Source organism: Peromyscus leucopus, chromosome 6, assembly GCF_004664715.2.
Source record: "Peromyscus leucopus breed LL Stock chromosome 6, UCI_PerLeu_2.1, whole genome shotgun sequence".
NCBI classification, from domain to species: domain Eukaryota; kingdom Metazoa; phylum Chordata; class Mammalia; order Rodentia; family Cricetidae; genus Peromyscus; species Peromyscus leucopus.
The window spans coordinates 131923282-131939043 of record NC_051068.1 but is presented as its reverse complement, the minus strand read 5'-3'; the positions used below and the strand labels follow the sequence as shown (position 1 = coordinate 131939043).

General features: G+C 41.7%; 1 protein-coding gene across 2 annotated transcripts in view; it reads right to left on the bottom strand.

Annotated features, from left to right (window-relative positions):
• Positions 1 to 2316: 2316 nt before the first annotated feature.
• The window catches only part of Abcd3 (ATP binding cassette subfamily D member 3), a 61917-nt gene continuing 48471 nt past the window's right edge, over positions 2317 to 15762 (bottom strand). For both annotated transcript variants that reach the window (XM_028880074.2, XM_028880076.2), the window contains exons 17-23: positions 13344 to 13421; positions 13181 to 13246; positions 12994 to 13083; positions 12437 to 12556; positions 8428 to 8532; positions 4913 to 4969; positions 2317 to 3905 (exon numbers count right to left, since the gene is read on the bottom strand). In XM_028880074.2, coding sequence (XP_028735907.1) covers positions 3828 to 3905; positions 4913 to 4969; positions 8428 to 8532; positions 12437 to 12556; positions 12994 to 13083; positions 13181 to 13246; positions 13344 to 13421 — 594 coding nt within the window. In that variant the 3' untranslated portion in view covers positions 2317 to 3827. The remainder of the gene's footprint in view (positions 3906 to 4912; positions 4970 to 8427; positions 8533 to 12436; positions 12557 to 12993; positions 13084 to 13180; positions 13247 to 13343; positions 13422 to 15762) is intronic.

Sequence of the window (15762 nt, the reverse complement as noted above, 5' to 3'; positions counted from 1 at the left end):
TAGCTCAGTTGCTTGTTTTTTGCTTTATTCTATCCTGTTTTAAATCTGTATTATTAGGCACAGACAAATGGAGAATTGTTACACTTCACTGTTACAGGATCAGCCGTTTATTCAATGTCCCTCTTTACTTATAATCTACTTTGTCTGATATTAGAGCACTTAATGAATTAAAGACTCATACAAGAATTCACGGGAGAAGCTCTGAAATATCAACAGGACATGTTATTTCTGGAAGGGGCCTGAAGTGAACCCTCCACCAGAGGATGTAGACACAGTTAGTAACCACGAAGAGTTCAACCTCACTGGTGATTGTGGAAATGTGAAATGAAGACACGATAACCTACAGTCCATGGCTAAAGACACAGTGAGAAAAAAACAAAACAAAACCAACAACAAAAATACTGACCATTGTCAAGGACTGGGAGATGTGATTCTACACTTATGGTAGAGGCAGACAGAAGGCCTCCACCATACAGCAGAACCTAAACAACCAAGCAGCCCCACTCCAAAATGCACCAAAAGACACGCCTAGGAATGTCTACAAGGCTGATGCACAGTGGCTCCAACAGAAGCCAACCTAACCCACTGAGGGCCAGGGAACAAGCACCCAGATAGGTAAATACAGCGTGGAACAGGAACTGCCGCCGCACCAGCAGTCAACCTCACACACTGAGAGAACAGAGTCCTGTACAGAAGGCACCTTGTAGGTAAAACGTCTAAAAACCGGGGAAAATTACACTAGCCAAGTAGGGAGCTAATAATTGGGAAAAGATGTAAATGAGGCTTTTGAACTGTGATAAATTTCTATTTCCTGGTTTCAAATGACTGCAATCGTGGACATAAAAAAAATCACTGTGCTTAAATTTAAGGTTGTTTCTGTACATATGCTGTAATATAGTGTTTGTAAGGTTTTAAAAATGATTTAACTATATGGGGAGGAGGATGTAGCAGGAAGGTAAATGATAGGAACTATCCAAAGCTAACAAGTTATGATAAACAACCTGTAATCCCAGTACTTAAGAAGCAGAAACAGGATAGTTGCAAGTTTGAGGCCCACCAGAGCTACGCAGTGGGGCCATGTCTCAAAACCAGCCAACCAAACAACAAACGGACCTAGTCATAATGTTTAAAAAATTAGGGTGAAAAATGGTCACCTTTGGGGGCAAAGGGTATCGGCTGGGTTGGTGCTGGTGAGTGGGTGAGTGGGTGAGTGAGTGAGTGAGTGAGTGAGTGCGTGCTTCATTTTTTTTGGCACTATCATTCTAATGTGACACACACGACATATTTATAGAGAAGGTTAAAACATCTCCATCTTTCATGAATGAAAAAAATGAATGATAAACATGTTTAAAACATTGTGAGCAGCTTCTTAAAATTAGTAATGTCAATCTGACAATGGAACTCGGTTACTAGGTGCAGGTCAAGGTTTTAAGGACTAAGCTTAAAGGCTTAAAGTCATGTTAAGAAAATGGCCCCACAGTACTGACCCCATAGTTATAAGGCAACTGCCACTCACCAGCAGACACACTTCACACCAGCAGTGCGCAGCAACACTGTTTACACACGTTCTCATTAGATCAAAAGAACTTCCGGACACGGAACAACATACTTGATTTGCAGAATGCAATCCATAAAGTTCTTCCATTCACTTTCTGATTTACTGTTCAGGTTAAACTAGCACTTTTCAGTGTAGTTTGTGATAACTATGCAGAGAATGACTGCACAATCATCACGTTCTGGAAACACTGCTAGAGTCAGCCCGAAGAAAACCATAATGTTAGAATACACTGGGGTTCTCCTGGAAGACTTTCCTCGCTGCCTCAAATGGTGAGGCATTTTGTTATTAGATTAAAAGAAGGAAGGGATTCTGAGGCAGACAAGAGGATGGATACTTCTGCTGGCAGCCATCTGAAAACTTGTCATTTCCCTATGCCTTAAAGCCTTTCTCAGTACAGACCATTTTTTAAGGTCTCTTGGCTAGCTGGTAGCATTTCTGAGGTATAAACACCTGGTGAGGATTTTTTTCTAAGCAATAAAAACACATTAAAAAGTGTACATTAGCTAGGCAGGGTGGAGCATGTCTTTAATTCTAGCACTCAGGAAGCAAAGGCAGATGGATCTCTGTGAGTTCAAGGCCAGCCTCCTTTACATAGAGTCCCAAGCCAGCCAGAGCCATATAGTGGGACCCTGTCTAAAACAATAAAACAAAAAAATTTAAAGGCCATTTAATAAGGTTCTATAAAGGTCATCTGGGTGCTAAAAGCATTTTCTGAATATCAGCATTTAGGCACAAGAATAAAAAAGGACAAGCATAAGTTGTGTGTAGGTTATCCAATTTTTTTTTTTAATCTGAACAGAAAAAAGTATACAAGTTTGCTAAGGAGACACAGTAAAACTGAATGTGATGTATTTCTGGACTCAATACATCAAGGTTATTTTGGTAGCCAGTGATTCTGAGTTATGCAGAAACAAGACTATCAAATGCCCCTTTCCAAACCCGTTTGGTAAAGCCAACTTCATGACCACTTATTGATCATGTCCAGCCTTGGCCCTCCTTTGTGCAAACAACAGGTGTAGTCACTAATGGTGCTCGGAGCCAGAGATGATCTCTCAACATGGTAATCCAGATACAAAAGTAGTCGTAGAGGAGTCAGAGGCAGCTCCTAGGAAATGTCATTCACCCATGTGCATGATAATGTTTACCATTTTTAAAACAAAAACTCAGTCAAGGACAGCAGTAACACTGCGTGCTCAGTGTGTTACTTCGTGTAGTGCCTCTACAGTCATATGGGGTTCACCACTACACAACCACATTTCTGATGAACCTGTCCAATTCTTTTCACAAAAATCTAAAATTCTTGTAAGACCTTGAGCTTGACACAGGAGATCCTGCCTGGACACTCCAAACATTGATAAAACTGGGTGTTAACGTGTATTAACCACAGGCTGTAAGCACAACCACACACTGCTGTACACCACCACAAAGAACCTTCAAAACAACTCAGTCCATAAGACTGAGGAGGTACACTGATTATTTAGCTAAGGAAAACCCAAATGGCTCTCTTGGAGTCAAATGTACCTCAAGGCTTGTATGAGGAATGAGTATAAATCAGCAGCTAAAGAAATCTGCCACTGGCGCCGGGCGGTGGTGGCGCACGCCTTTAATCCCAGCACTCGGGAGGCAGAGCCAAGCCGGTCTCTGTGAGTTCGAGGCCAGCCTGGGCTACCAAGTGAGTTCCAGAAAAGGCGCAAAGCTACACAGAGAAACCCTGTCTCGAAAAACCAAAAAAATAAAAATAAAAAAAAGAAATCTGCCACTGGGTAATAAGTGCTATCCTGTATTGATGGTATACACTTTAATAATACATTGTGATTGGTTGGTTCCCATTACCATGGGACACACAGAAATGAAACTCAAAAGACTATTTTGTTAGGACAGAACAGCTAATGACCCCAGTTTTAAATAGGGTTCTTCATTAAAAGAAAAGATAGAGCCATAAAAGTCAAATTAGCTGACTTCAAATGGTTTACATCCCAGGATGAATCAGGTTACACTGATTTAAGCCCAATTTAATTCAGGCAGGTTTTTTAACCACAAGAATAAGGACATTCTTAGTACATAATTAATAATTAAACCAACATATACACAATTAGCAATATCCTATACAATATTAAGTGTTTTAACATGTTTCAATTAGATCCTGTATCTAGTCAATTTGTTGCTTTGTTTTTTTAAAAAAACAAGCTTAACTTTATTTTACAATGCACTTTGCATTAACAAATGCATTCTTGTTTCATCGAAGCAGGTGAAGGTCTTGAGGTGGTCTTTACGATCCGAACTCAACTGTATCTTCTGTGATCTTTTTGAATTCATAATTGCCTCTACCATCCATATGCAGGTAGTACTATGGGAGAGAAGGGCAAGTCAGTAACTACGAACAGTCCGCTTGCACAGGCATCCCACAAATGAGGATGCTTCCACAGTTCTGGACTGCAGCTCAGAGCTACCACGACGACCCGTGCCAGAGCCTGGGCAGCACTGATGCTTCACTGGTCAGCTACCAATCTCCACTTTCAAGTCTTTTGTTTAGGATTAGTGGAGATGAAAAGGAGCCATTCATGTGCCTTCTGAAGACACAGAACAAAGCCTCCTGTTTTTAGTTAGTGAACCTTTATATATAAAGATTTGTTTTTTCTGTATTGTGATTTCTTAGCTGCTCTTTGTGTCCCCCAGCCCCCTTCACATGAACACGGCTCTTGCCTAGCAAACCCAAGGCCTAGGCTAGATCCCATGGGCACAGGGAGGGGAAGGGAGAAACAAGGGGGAAGTTGGAGGAGAAGGGGAGGATTAGAGAAGTGGAGGGAAGGGAAAGAACTTGTTCTCAACATTACCCCACCAACCCTATGGACACTACCCAGAATACACAGCGCTTCTGTACTACGCAAACCTCAGCACTGTGTCTTTGTAAATTACCGTGACTGATGACAGATCCTACTTTATTACATTCCAAACATGGCTGGCATTATGCCATCTCTCCCTTATAGTCCTGGCCTCTACTGAAAATGCTCCTAAGCTTCTGCCATCTAACTTAAGACTTTCTCTTCCGTCCAACCTGAATGATGACACAGCTCTTTTACCCTTAGCCATTACACAGCGGTCACTTAACACTAGAGACCTCACTGCTCGCTAGTCTCGGTAGAGTGAGAGTTTATGTATGCTACAGCTTTCTAAACTGATGGAATAACTCTGAACAAAGTCCTACTGTACACTATAAAACTCAAAATCACTCTCTGCCTTAAGGTGTAAGCCTACATAGCAACATTCACCATGAAATCCAAAACCAGTCACCAAGACCCACATTTTTATGTGAGATAAACATTCATCATCCCATACAAGCAAAGAAATACAGACCTCATGGTGTTTCCAAAGGGATTTTCTGTGTGAAACGGTAAAGAGGGTGATGCCAACCTAATTCAAAGAAAAGGTTTATGTTTACATCAGTAATAGTAAGCCACAAATTACACACATTTAAGTTGTTAGGATAACATGGTCAGTGGCTAGTTAAGAATTAATGTCAAAATATATCCCCCTACATTTGATTTATTATGAAAAACAGTAAGACAAAAATAGCAAAAGGTAGCCAGGCGGTGGTGGGGCATACCTTTAATCCCAGCACTTGGGAGGCAGAGGCAGGAGGATGTCTGTGAGTTCGAGGCCAGCCTGGTCTACAGAGCAAGTTCCAGGATAGCCAAAGCTACACAGAGAAACCCTGTTTTGAAAAAACAAAAACAAAACGAAATGAAAAAAAGCAAAAGGTTAAAATCAGGACTAAATAGCATAAATGGTCTACAGCCAATTTGCTTTCAAATGCAGGGTCATAATTTGCTATTGCAGTCTTATTTTGGGATGTGCCTTGGAATTCAGACATATTCAGAAGTGTGATCATTCCATCTGTTCTAGAAGGTTCTAAGGCAGAATTCTGCATGTGTCTACAGTAATGTGTACAAATACTGACATTGAGACAAGAGTTTAACTCTTTTGTAAGTTTAGATCAGGTATTGCTATGCAATAAGCCTGCTATAAAATTATAAAAAGATGTCCAGTCTTGGTCCAGCTTTCAGGATTTCAACTGCACTTCAGATTTTCAGAGAGGATCAATAGATTCAACTGTAGTTGCTCTGGATCAGTGAGAGCAATGGTTCTCAACTGAGGGGAGATCTTTCTCTGGTGGACACTGTGGCTATGACTGAAGACAATACTGCCATCTAATGGACAGACACCAGAACTGTTGCTAAACATAGTATAATGTCCAGGACAGCCCTGGCACAGACTGCCTAGGAGTTATCCAGCCAATACATGAGGGTGAGAAACACTACCTGAGGTCAGATCTTTAACACACCCCTTTTATGTTTGGGAGATTTGGCAAATGTAAATCTACCAGCTATACAAAGTGCCCTCAGAGGCCAAAGAGGGTGTCCTATCCTTTGGAACTGGAGTTATAAGTGGTTGTGAGCCACCATGTAGGTGCTGGGAACTGAACCCAGGTCCTCCTGGAGAGCAGCCAGTGCTCTTAACTACCAAGCCATCTCTCCAGACACTAATTTTATTTTTATTTTGTAATAATTTTAAAAGATTAACCTAAGTAAATTCTGGATAATTTCTACCATGAAATTTTATGACTAAATTATTCTGTTGGCACCCAGTGATATCACTGAAACTATGTCATAAGTTTGGCTCCCTTGTGCAAATTAGTGAGGACCTGCATAAGAAGATAAGTACACTATCAGCTTTGTTAAACACACATTTCAACTGCATCAAAAGCCACTTAGATATATTTTTCTGTTCCTGATTTTATAATTGGATTAGACCTTAATTAGAGTAGGCATACTGTATATTAGAATTACTTAAGCCAAAACACAAAAGCAAAGTTTAAATACTGAGATCTGAACTACCTTTCCATAATTAAATCTTATGCTCACGGCTTAGTTTTGGCCAAGCAGCACCACTGTTCTCTTTAATGTTAAACATTCTGAATTGAGCTGAAGTGTTGCTTTATTCCCTTGTAAATTTACACTGGTTTTGTAGTTAGAAAAAAGTTCTCGACCTGACAAGAGGCCTTAGTGGGTAAAGACACTTGCCACCAAGGCTGAGTTTAATTCCTGAACCGGCATGGTGGAAGAGGGCCGACTCTCACGGTTTTCCTCTGAGCTGCACATGAGCAGCACGGAATGCAGACAAATACGAAATCAACAACTACACCAAGGTTCTAAACTTAAGGATCCATTCTCTCCGGTTCTGCTTCTTTGTATACAGTGCCACTGTGACAACGTTAAATTATCACCGAAACCCCAAGTGAGTGTCCTCCCTCAAATGGACTGTGTTCTACAGATTTAGAGACTCTTAAAAACGTGGGAGGCAACAACAGAATTGACAGGGAGAAGCCTTTAAGTCCAAAAACAGTCTACATAGTCTTATGCATGAAAACACACACATTTCTAATACCTTTAACATTGAAAACCACATACAGATTACTAAAGGGGATTCAAAAATAAAAAAAATAGTCATTAAAGAAATACAGTCAATGTTCAGGCCTTCCTATGGAGAAGACTACTGAGGATCCTTTTATTATCACACCACACTTTTCAACCTTTCATATGCATCTGCATGGGAATTTTGCTAATATGCCGTTCTATTTGGCAAAGTTAGAGACTGTGTATTTCTAACAAACTACCAGGAACTGCTAATGCTGGTGATCCATGGCTAGCCTCCAAATGGTCGGAATTCAGTGTGTGTGTGTGTGTGTATGTGTGAACAACATGACTATTTCATTTATTGTAAATTCCCCAGATATAGACAAAAAGTGTTAAAATATTCCTGTAACTCGTTTATTTACAAGGACCTCTAAAAAGGAATATATTATTATTTTTCAAATCTAACCAGAGTACAGAGAGTTGCAGCAATTCCTAAAACAAAAAGCTCACCAGGACTAGTGAGCAAGTACTTAAATAACGGCAGCACAGTCAGCCTCCTATTTTGTCAACTAAAAGAAATTTGGTAAAATACTGTCCAGATAAAATAAACTAGATAAATTTATAACTACTAAAGGAAGGACTGGAGAGAGAACTCTGTGGATACAGCAACTGCTTTGCGAGCACGAGGACTAATTTTGGCTCTCTAGCACCCATGAACAAGCTGGGCAGGTGTGGTGGCCCATCTGGAATCCCAGGGTTCGGGCCGGGAGACAGGGCAAGCCTGCTAGCTAAACTAACCCAATCAGCAAACTACAGGTGCAGCAAGAAACCCCGTCTCAGTATGTGAAGGGAAGTGCGATCAAGGATAGCAAAAATCAGCCTGTGTCCTCCACACGTACCCTGTGCATGCACACCACCACACATGCACACACACACACAAGCACAGGCATGTATGCCACCAACACATACACACACAAAATGAGAAATTGAAAAAATTTTAGATTGCCAAAAATCAACTATTGACTTTTCTTGATTTAAAAAGTGATACATAGGTAAAGTTAGTGGGACAAAGGAAAGTTAAGAATTTTTTTTGTTAAGTCTAAGTAATGAGGTAAAAGGTGAATATATTTAAATACTGTACCATGTCTAAGAAATTGCTAAAGAGAGTTCTATTTAGAATGCAAGGATAATTCCTTGTATTCTGCTCATATCTATAAAGTTGTATTTAGAATACACCAATAATTCTTTGTACTCTATTCATATCAATTAGTTACCAATTTAAAGACAATATAGGGCACTATCTTTTTGTAGCAACCTTGTGGCTTGGAATTTCCTTTTGGTGTGGGTTTGTGTTTGGACACGGCACACAGACACTCCAGTGACGCTGGTGTGGTTTGTGTTTGGACACGGCACACAGACGACACTCCAGTGACGCACCTGCAGCGTGACACTCACCTTCCGACAGTGGCTGTAAATGTAGCCTTCCACATCCACACTGACTGCACTTGTGCATTCATCCAAAATGGCAAACTGGGGCTTGTGATAAAACAATCTTGCCATCTAAAGCATAAAAGGAGATAGTCTGTGTAAACAGAGGCAGGCCTAAAGATAAAACTAATAAAGAAAGATAAATTTACTTCAGTTAAATATGTTTTCTGGTGTCTTATAAAGCTAAAAATATGAAAATTATTCTAACTAAAAAGCATCATTCCTAGAGACAAAAATAATATAAATAAAACAGATTGTTTTTACTGTCATCTTAAACAAAGAGAGAAATATTGTGTTTGGGAAATATTTATTGCTATGAGAAAAACACAAACTGCTGTGAGATGGGACTGAGTTTTAAAATAAGGAAAGTTCACTAGACAAACAAGTTTCGTGTTTGAACTAGACCTAAAGCTCAGATCACAGATCTTAAGCAGGTGCTGTTTAAGTGATGGCCCCTGTTAGAGCTCCCGCCAGCATCCTGTGGCACTGACAAGCCTCCGCTGTCGGCCCCGGGTGTGCGCAGTCTTTGGAAGCTTCTGCTGATCTTGTAGATGGACAGACTCTTCATTAGCAAGGCTGTGGGACCTCTTCCCTTACTTCCACTCCGAGCGCACTCTACTCTCTGGCAAGTTCTGTCTGTCCTTGTCTTGGACAGTTATTTTGTCACTTGTCCCCAACAGAGATCATCCTGTCCCAAACCAGGCAGGAGACATGTTCCTAAACCCATCCACTTAGGCTGTGTGAAACATCCACTCAAACCACTCCCTTCTGGAGAGAAACAGTGAAGCCACTGGCGCCCCCTGCTGCCATCTTCTTCCTTCTAGTGCTCCCCACGTGGCCATTCAGCGTGTGTATGTGGAGTTCTCAGAACTAAATCCCAGATCCTCTTTCTTCTGAATCTTCTTGGCCCTGTCTTAACCCTCTCTCTCAGCCACTCTCCTTCCGAGTTCCTCGTCTCTGCCGTGCCCCTATCCCAGAGAACACTCACTTTCTCCCAGGATGACACAACCTTCAGCTCCTTCTCTGCTGTCCTCCATTCTCCGTGTAACCAGGGACAATCTATCACAAACGCAAGCCAAAGAACCCCACCCGACCTAAACCTTCTCCACAGCTTCCCCTTTCTCATCTCCAGGGTCCTGTGGAGTCTTCCTCCTCCTGCTCTGATCTCGACATCCAGCCAGCACTCGACTACTAGGATAAGGCATCCCAGGCCTTAGAGACCCCTGTGTCCCTTTCCTTCCCCTTCCTTCCTTCTGAAGTAAGGCATCCTAAGCCTCAGACTCTGCATGCCACTTTTTCTTTTCTTTTCTTCTCATTTTGCTGTTGTGTTATTTGTTTCTGTTTGATAGAGGCTCTTATTCTGTGCCTCTGGTGGCCGGAACTCACTATGTAGCCCAGGCTGGCCTAAACTCATGGCAATCCTCCTGCCTCCGCCTCTGGAATGTTGGGACCATGCCTGTGCTATCACTTCAAGCTTATTCTTTCTTAAGTCCCAATGCCAGACTCTGGTCCAGACATCTTTCAAGTGTCTGCTCAATGTCATTCTCTCAATCCAAGTGAACCCTTTATGGAATTGCAACAGTCTGTATGTGGCGTCCTGGAGTCTGCGTGTTTGCCTAAGCTGTAAGATTCACTAACACAGAAACCATGACTAAACCACTACAACACACCTAACACTTACACCAAGTGGATAACTGAAACAAACTGCTTTCTTGGGGTTTACACGCATGTGCATGAGGTGAGGAAGAGGAAGCAGCAAACAGACACGATCGCAGAGATACAGTTCATTTGACAGCATTTCCCAAGTGCCTCCCTTTTCTCCTCATGTGTCTATGTGTGCGTCTCCATCTCCCTCCATGCTGTCAGCTATCTCGCCACAAAACAAGGAAGCTGTAGAGCAAATGTTCAAGCCAGCACGCTGCCTGAGCTGAGCTTGATAAGCCGCCATTCACCAGTTCTAACATCAGCAGTCGGCCTGGCAAGCCCTAACCCACTCAAGTGCAGTTTCCTTGGTGGCTGGGATAGTCAGGATTACTTAATAGCACTGTTTTAAAGATACAATGCTAGCCTTTGGAATCCGCTTGGCATATTGGCTATCATCTACTAAGCACTCAAAAATTAGCTGTCACTGACCTGGATAACAGCCTCTCTTTTTCAAATAAAAAACGAGTTCTTCTGCTGAGAGGTAAAGTAGTACGGTAGAAAACTGAAGCCTGGGGCTGGGAAGATAGCTCAGTGGGTCAAGTGCCAGTTCTGCAAACACCAGGACCTGAATTCAAATTCCCAGCACCCATTTTAAAAAGAAAAAAAAAAAAAAAAAGCTGGGCATGGTGACCTCCACCTCTAATCCAGTGCTGGAAAACGGATCCTGTGGCCTTACTGGCCAGCCAGCCCAGCCAACTTATGAGCTCCAAATTCAGTGATAGACTGTCTAAAAAAGTAAATACACAAGGCATCTGATGTAGACCTGTGGAGTCACCAACAGTTGTGAGCTGCCATGTGGGTACTAGCCATCAAACCTGGGTCCTCTAGAAGAGCAAACAGTACTCTTAACTACTAAGCCATCTCTCTAGACTATTTTCTTGATTACTAACTGAAGTAAGAAGGCCCAGCTCAGAGAGCCTGCATGGAACCGAACTAGGCCCTCTGAATGTGGGTGACAGTTGTATGGCTTGATGTGTTTGTGGGGCCCCTGGCAGTGGGACCAGGACTTATCCCGGGCACATGAACTGGCTTTTTAGAACCCATTCCCTATGGTGTGATGACTTAATCAGCCTTGATGCAGGGAGGAGGGGCTAGATCCAGCCCCAACTTGGTATGCCAGCCTGTGCTGACTACCCAAGGGAGGCCTTACCCCCTATGAGGAGTGGATGGTGGTGATGTGGAGGTGAAGGGGGAACAAGAGAAGAGAAGGGAGGAGAAACAGGGGTTGGTATGTAAAAGGAAAGAAAAACATTTTCAAATAAAAAATCATTAAAAAAAAAAAAAAAAAGGTGGCCCAGCTCCCTGGAGCAGTACCATCCTTGGACGAGCAGTAAGCAGCATCCTCTGTGGTTTCTGCTTTAAGAGCCTTCCTTGAGTTCCTGCCCCGACCTCACCAGACGATGGTCTGTAACATGTACACTAAAACAAAGTTTCTTCAGATTGGTTCTGGACATGTGTTTATCATAACAATCAAAAGCAAACTGGGACAGAAACTGGTACCAACAGTGGAGTTTTGCTACAATGGACCTAACCAATGTGTTTTTTGGAAGGATAGTGGAAGCATTTGGAACTTGGAGCTGGAAAAGCCATTTGCTGCTCAGAGTTTAATGGGCTGTTCTGTGGGAGCTTGGAATATAATAAATAATTAGGGGATGGTATACTGGAAGAGTAAGTGCTGGGAAGCAGGGGGAAAATCTGTTTTTTTCCAAGGTAATTTTGTTATTATACATTAAAAAAAAAAAAAAAATCAAACAGTGCCTTTCCAATTCTTCTTTATCCTAGGAAAGTTTTAAAATTCTAACTAACTTTAAGAGTAGGTCAGTTAAGGGGAGAAACAAGTTACAGTAACAGTGAATGAGGACAATGGCAAAGGCCAGCATGGAGAACTCACACTCCCAGCACTTACAGGCACTCAGGGAGAGCAGTCGGAAGAGAGGAGCGTGCTATCTAGAGGGAAAAGCTACAGAACGATGGAACCATGATCGTCATCCTCACAGGGCCAATGTCTAGAAAAATGAACTGGTGGGATATGGGAGATCTACAGCTTTCCCTTTCACAGAACAATAGCATTACTGATACATTCTTTGGAATTCCAAATTTATATGAAGTTGAACATTTCCTAGCACTTTTATTACAATTTAAACTAACTAATACTTTAATAGTTTAATACTTTGCTGAAAAAAGACAAAACTCTGTGTTCGGATTAGCCAAACTCTGGATTCTAACAGTGACTCTAAGAAGTATTTGGTACCAGTCTTCAGAGGATACTGACCGCCATCCTTTGTTTTTCTCCTCCGCTGAGTACATCCATCCAGTCCTGAACACTGTCCCAGCCTCCTTCCCGTTCAAGGATATGACCCAACTGCACATTATCCAAGTACTCCTTCAGCACCTTTATACAAAGATGAAAGACCGAAAAAGTGTATTAGAAGCTAATGACCTGTCTCACCTTACTGTTAGACTAGCTCATTAACTCCATGGCCAACCGAGTGGACAGGTAGGTGCTCTTCAGAAAAGGAATGGCACAAAGCTGACCTGAACGGTCAGTCTCTAGCCATACTACCCTTAACCGTCTGGGAGCTTCAGGACGGTAATGGTGTCCTATAACTGAAGGATGGGGGTGATGAGGACACAGCACTGTCACAAGGTTAAAACATGCCATGAGTAACACCTAAGGGAAGCAGCTCCTCCTGCCACCGCCTGGAGAGCTGCAACCATGGTTTGGAAGGCTTTAGATTAGGCCAGAGAGGCCACACTATCTGACGTCTAAAATGACAAAGAATCTGAAGTGGGCATGCTTGGTGAATGCAGGATGTGATCACCCCTTACTTGGTCAGATATCCCCTTCTTCTTCTGATCCTCTTTTCCGTCTGGATATATCACTTGGTCTCTCAGTGTTCCCAGGGTCATATAGGGTCGCTAGTAGTCATAATGACATAGCAAGAGTCATTAAAAGTACATTTTGAGATAGCAAACCAAAAATTCTTACAGGTTACAAAATAGCTCAAAGTCTTACCTGAGGAACATAAAATAATTTTCCTCTCTCAGGTTTAGTAAGACGTCCTCCAAAAAGAGGCCATAACTGTGAACACAAAGAGAGGACAGAAGTGACTGTGACATTCAGAACCTAACAGCATTACAAAATAAGATGGTAAATTTTGGAAACCATATGCACATACTTCACCAAGAACACGGAAGAGGGAACTCTTTCCACATCCATTTGGACCACAAATGAGAACATTGGCCCCAGATCGAACCTGAAAGACAGTAAGTCTTTGAATTAACTAATTAACTAAATTAATCATGTGTATTTCCTTAGAGTCAAAAAGCTCTCTGCTTATTATTAGCTTCTCATTTTACCTGTAAATGTGGTGTAGGTACAACTATGGAGTGATGTAGGGAGAAACCTTTGACTTCCACTTACTTTCAATTTTTCCTTTTGCTCTTAAAAAACATCATTAATTTATACTGTTCAATGTGTAGTCTTAATCAGAATGTAAAATTTGAAAGCTTAAAAAAATCTGAGGATTCTCGACAATAATTGTGTATATTCATGTTTACTAACATATTTTTAACTGAACTGTAGACTACATTCTTTTACTTAGAGGTCTATATTTACTTAATAGTATGTCACAAATATTCCTCCAGGTCACTGTATTTATGTCCCTTTCGCCCATTCTTTTAATGCCTGTAGTACATACTAAGAGTGTACCATTTTACCTAAAAATTCCCCAATGATTAGATATGTAGGTCATATTTTCTTTTGCTCTTTTAGATAACATTGTGCATAACTTGTGTCAGCAAGAATACATACAAAAAATAAGTTAAATTGTATACTACAGACTCAGTACTGTGGAGAAAAGCCACAGGGTAAAAAAAAAACCTCACTCAAAGTGAGAACTGAGAAAACTTCCAGAGATGTGTAAGGAGCTTATCATGGGAAAACCACTCCTGGCCACCCATAGCAAGCAGGCATGAGGACAGGAACGAGCCTCATCTCACAGGACAGACAGACTGCTTCTGCTGGAGAAGACAGCAAAGAGAACAGTAGCACTTACTGAGCTCAGAGAGGTAAGAGGTAGGAAGAGGTAGTGGACAGCAAGTCCTAAACATAGCACAAACCAACTGAGGGCTCCTACTGAGATAAAACAGACAGCCATCAGCATTATTTAAAGTAGCCAAAAGGTAGAAACAGCCCAAGCAGGTGAAGGGCTAAACAGAATGTAGTCTATGCACACAATGAATACTATTTATCTTAAAAAGGAATAAACTATGCCTGTACTGAGAGCTCATAAAGCACATTGTTTAGCTCTAACACAACATGAAAGCAAGTAGGAAAGGTGTGCTTTCTGATGGTCGAGTCGGCCTTATGACGACTTTCCAAAGAAAGGAATACTGATTTTCAAAAGTGAGTCAGATGGGCACAACTAACTGGAAATGATTTAAAAAAAAAAAAAAATTGAAGGATGTTTGTTCCATAAAGAAACTCCATGTTGAGGAAAATCCTGGGGAGACAAGAAAAGACCAAATCTAACCTAGAGGTGAGGCAGAAAAGGGATTCTTAACAGCAGACCAAGAGAACAAGAAGACAGTTTCCAGAGAAAGAGAAACAGGGACCAAAGGAAGCTAACAGGTGAGTCAGGAACACGACTGTGAGGGGGAGGAAGAGGCTATGGCAAATCTGGGCAAACTCGGGCCTCAGACAGACCTGGCCAATGAGACTCCAAAAGCAAGCAGCAGTGGGCAGACGGTCTGAGTGGAGCTCAGGGCTGCTGGCGGGAAGAAGGAGCGGCTGCCTTACAAAGGAAGCAGCCTGCGACTGAGAGAAGTGCTCCTCACCCCAGGCCTGTCAATATTTACCAACCACAGTACAGTTTCTACTTCCTGTTACAGGGCCTGGCTGTAAAGGAGGCATGACAATGATACAATACTCACTTTGCATAACTAACATTTTCTAATTCTTAGTTACTTAAGACAGTAGATATATTTAGTAAATATAAATTAGTAAGAGCAGAAAACTAAAGAATTACCTAAGATTATAAGAGTTTAAAAGCAAATCTAACAATACTCTTTATTTTATAAGCTATCAGAAAACATTTCAGTGAAAGCAGCTAAAAAACACATACAAACATTAGCACGAGGGTACACACAGAGGAGGGTTCTAGAGCAAGACTGTCCAATACTGTCACACATGGCTATTGAAATCAAGCTAATTAAAATCAAATACACTCTACAACGGAGTCTGATGACTGCGCCTGCCACACTTTCAATGCTCAATACCCACCCTGGCCACAGAGCGGCCCAGAGTTCTCCTGGGCAGTGTGCGCTACAGGACAGTATCTGGAACTTAAGAGACCATTTGTAGGGTAAGAACGTGTTGCTAATTTTTAAGACTTTGAGCTCAGCAAGTCTCAACAGACAAATAACCTAAAACAGTAATCCTCAAACTTCAAGAAACAAATCACACGAAAACAGTCACGGACAGCCTTTTCATTTTACCTATCATATCACCAGTTTAATTAGGAAAACACAGTGAATCGATATCACTGTTTACCTGACTGACAGCCTGCTGGCTACGCGGGGTGCAACTGTGCTGCT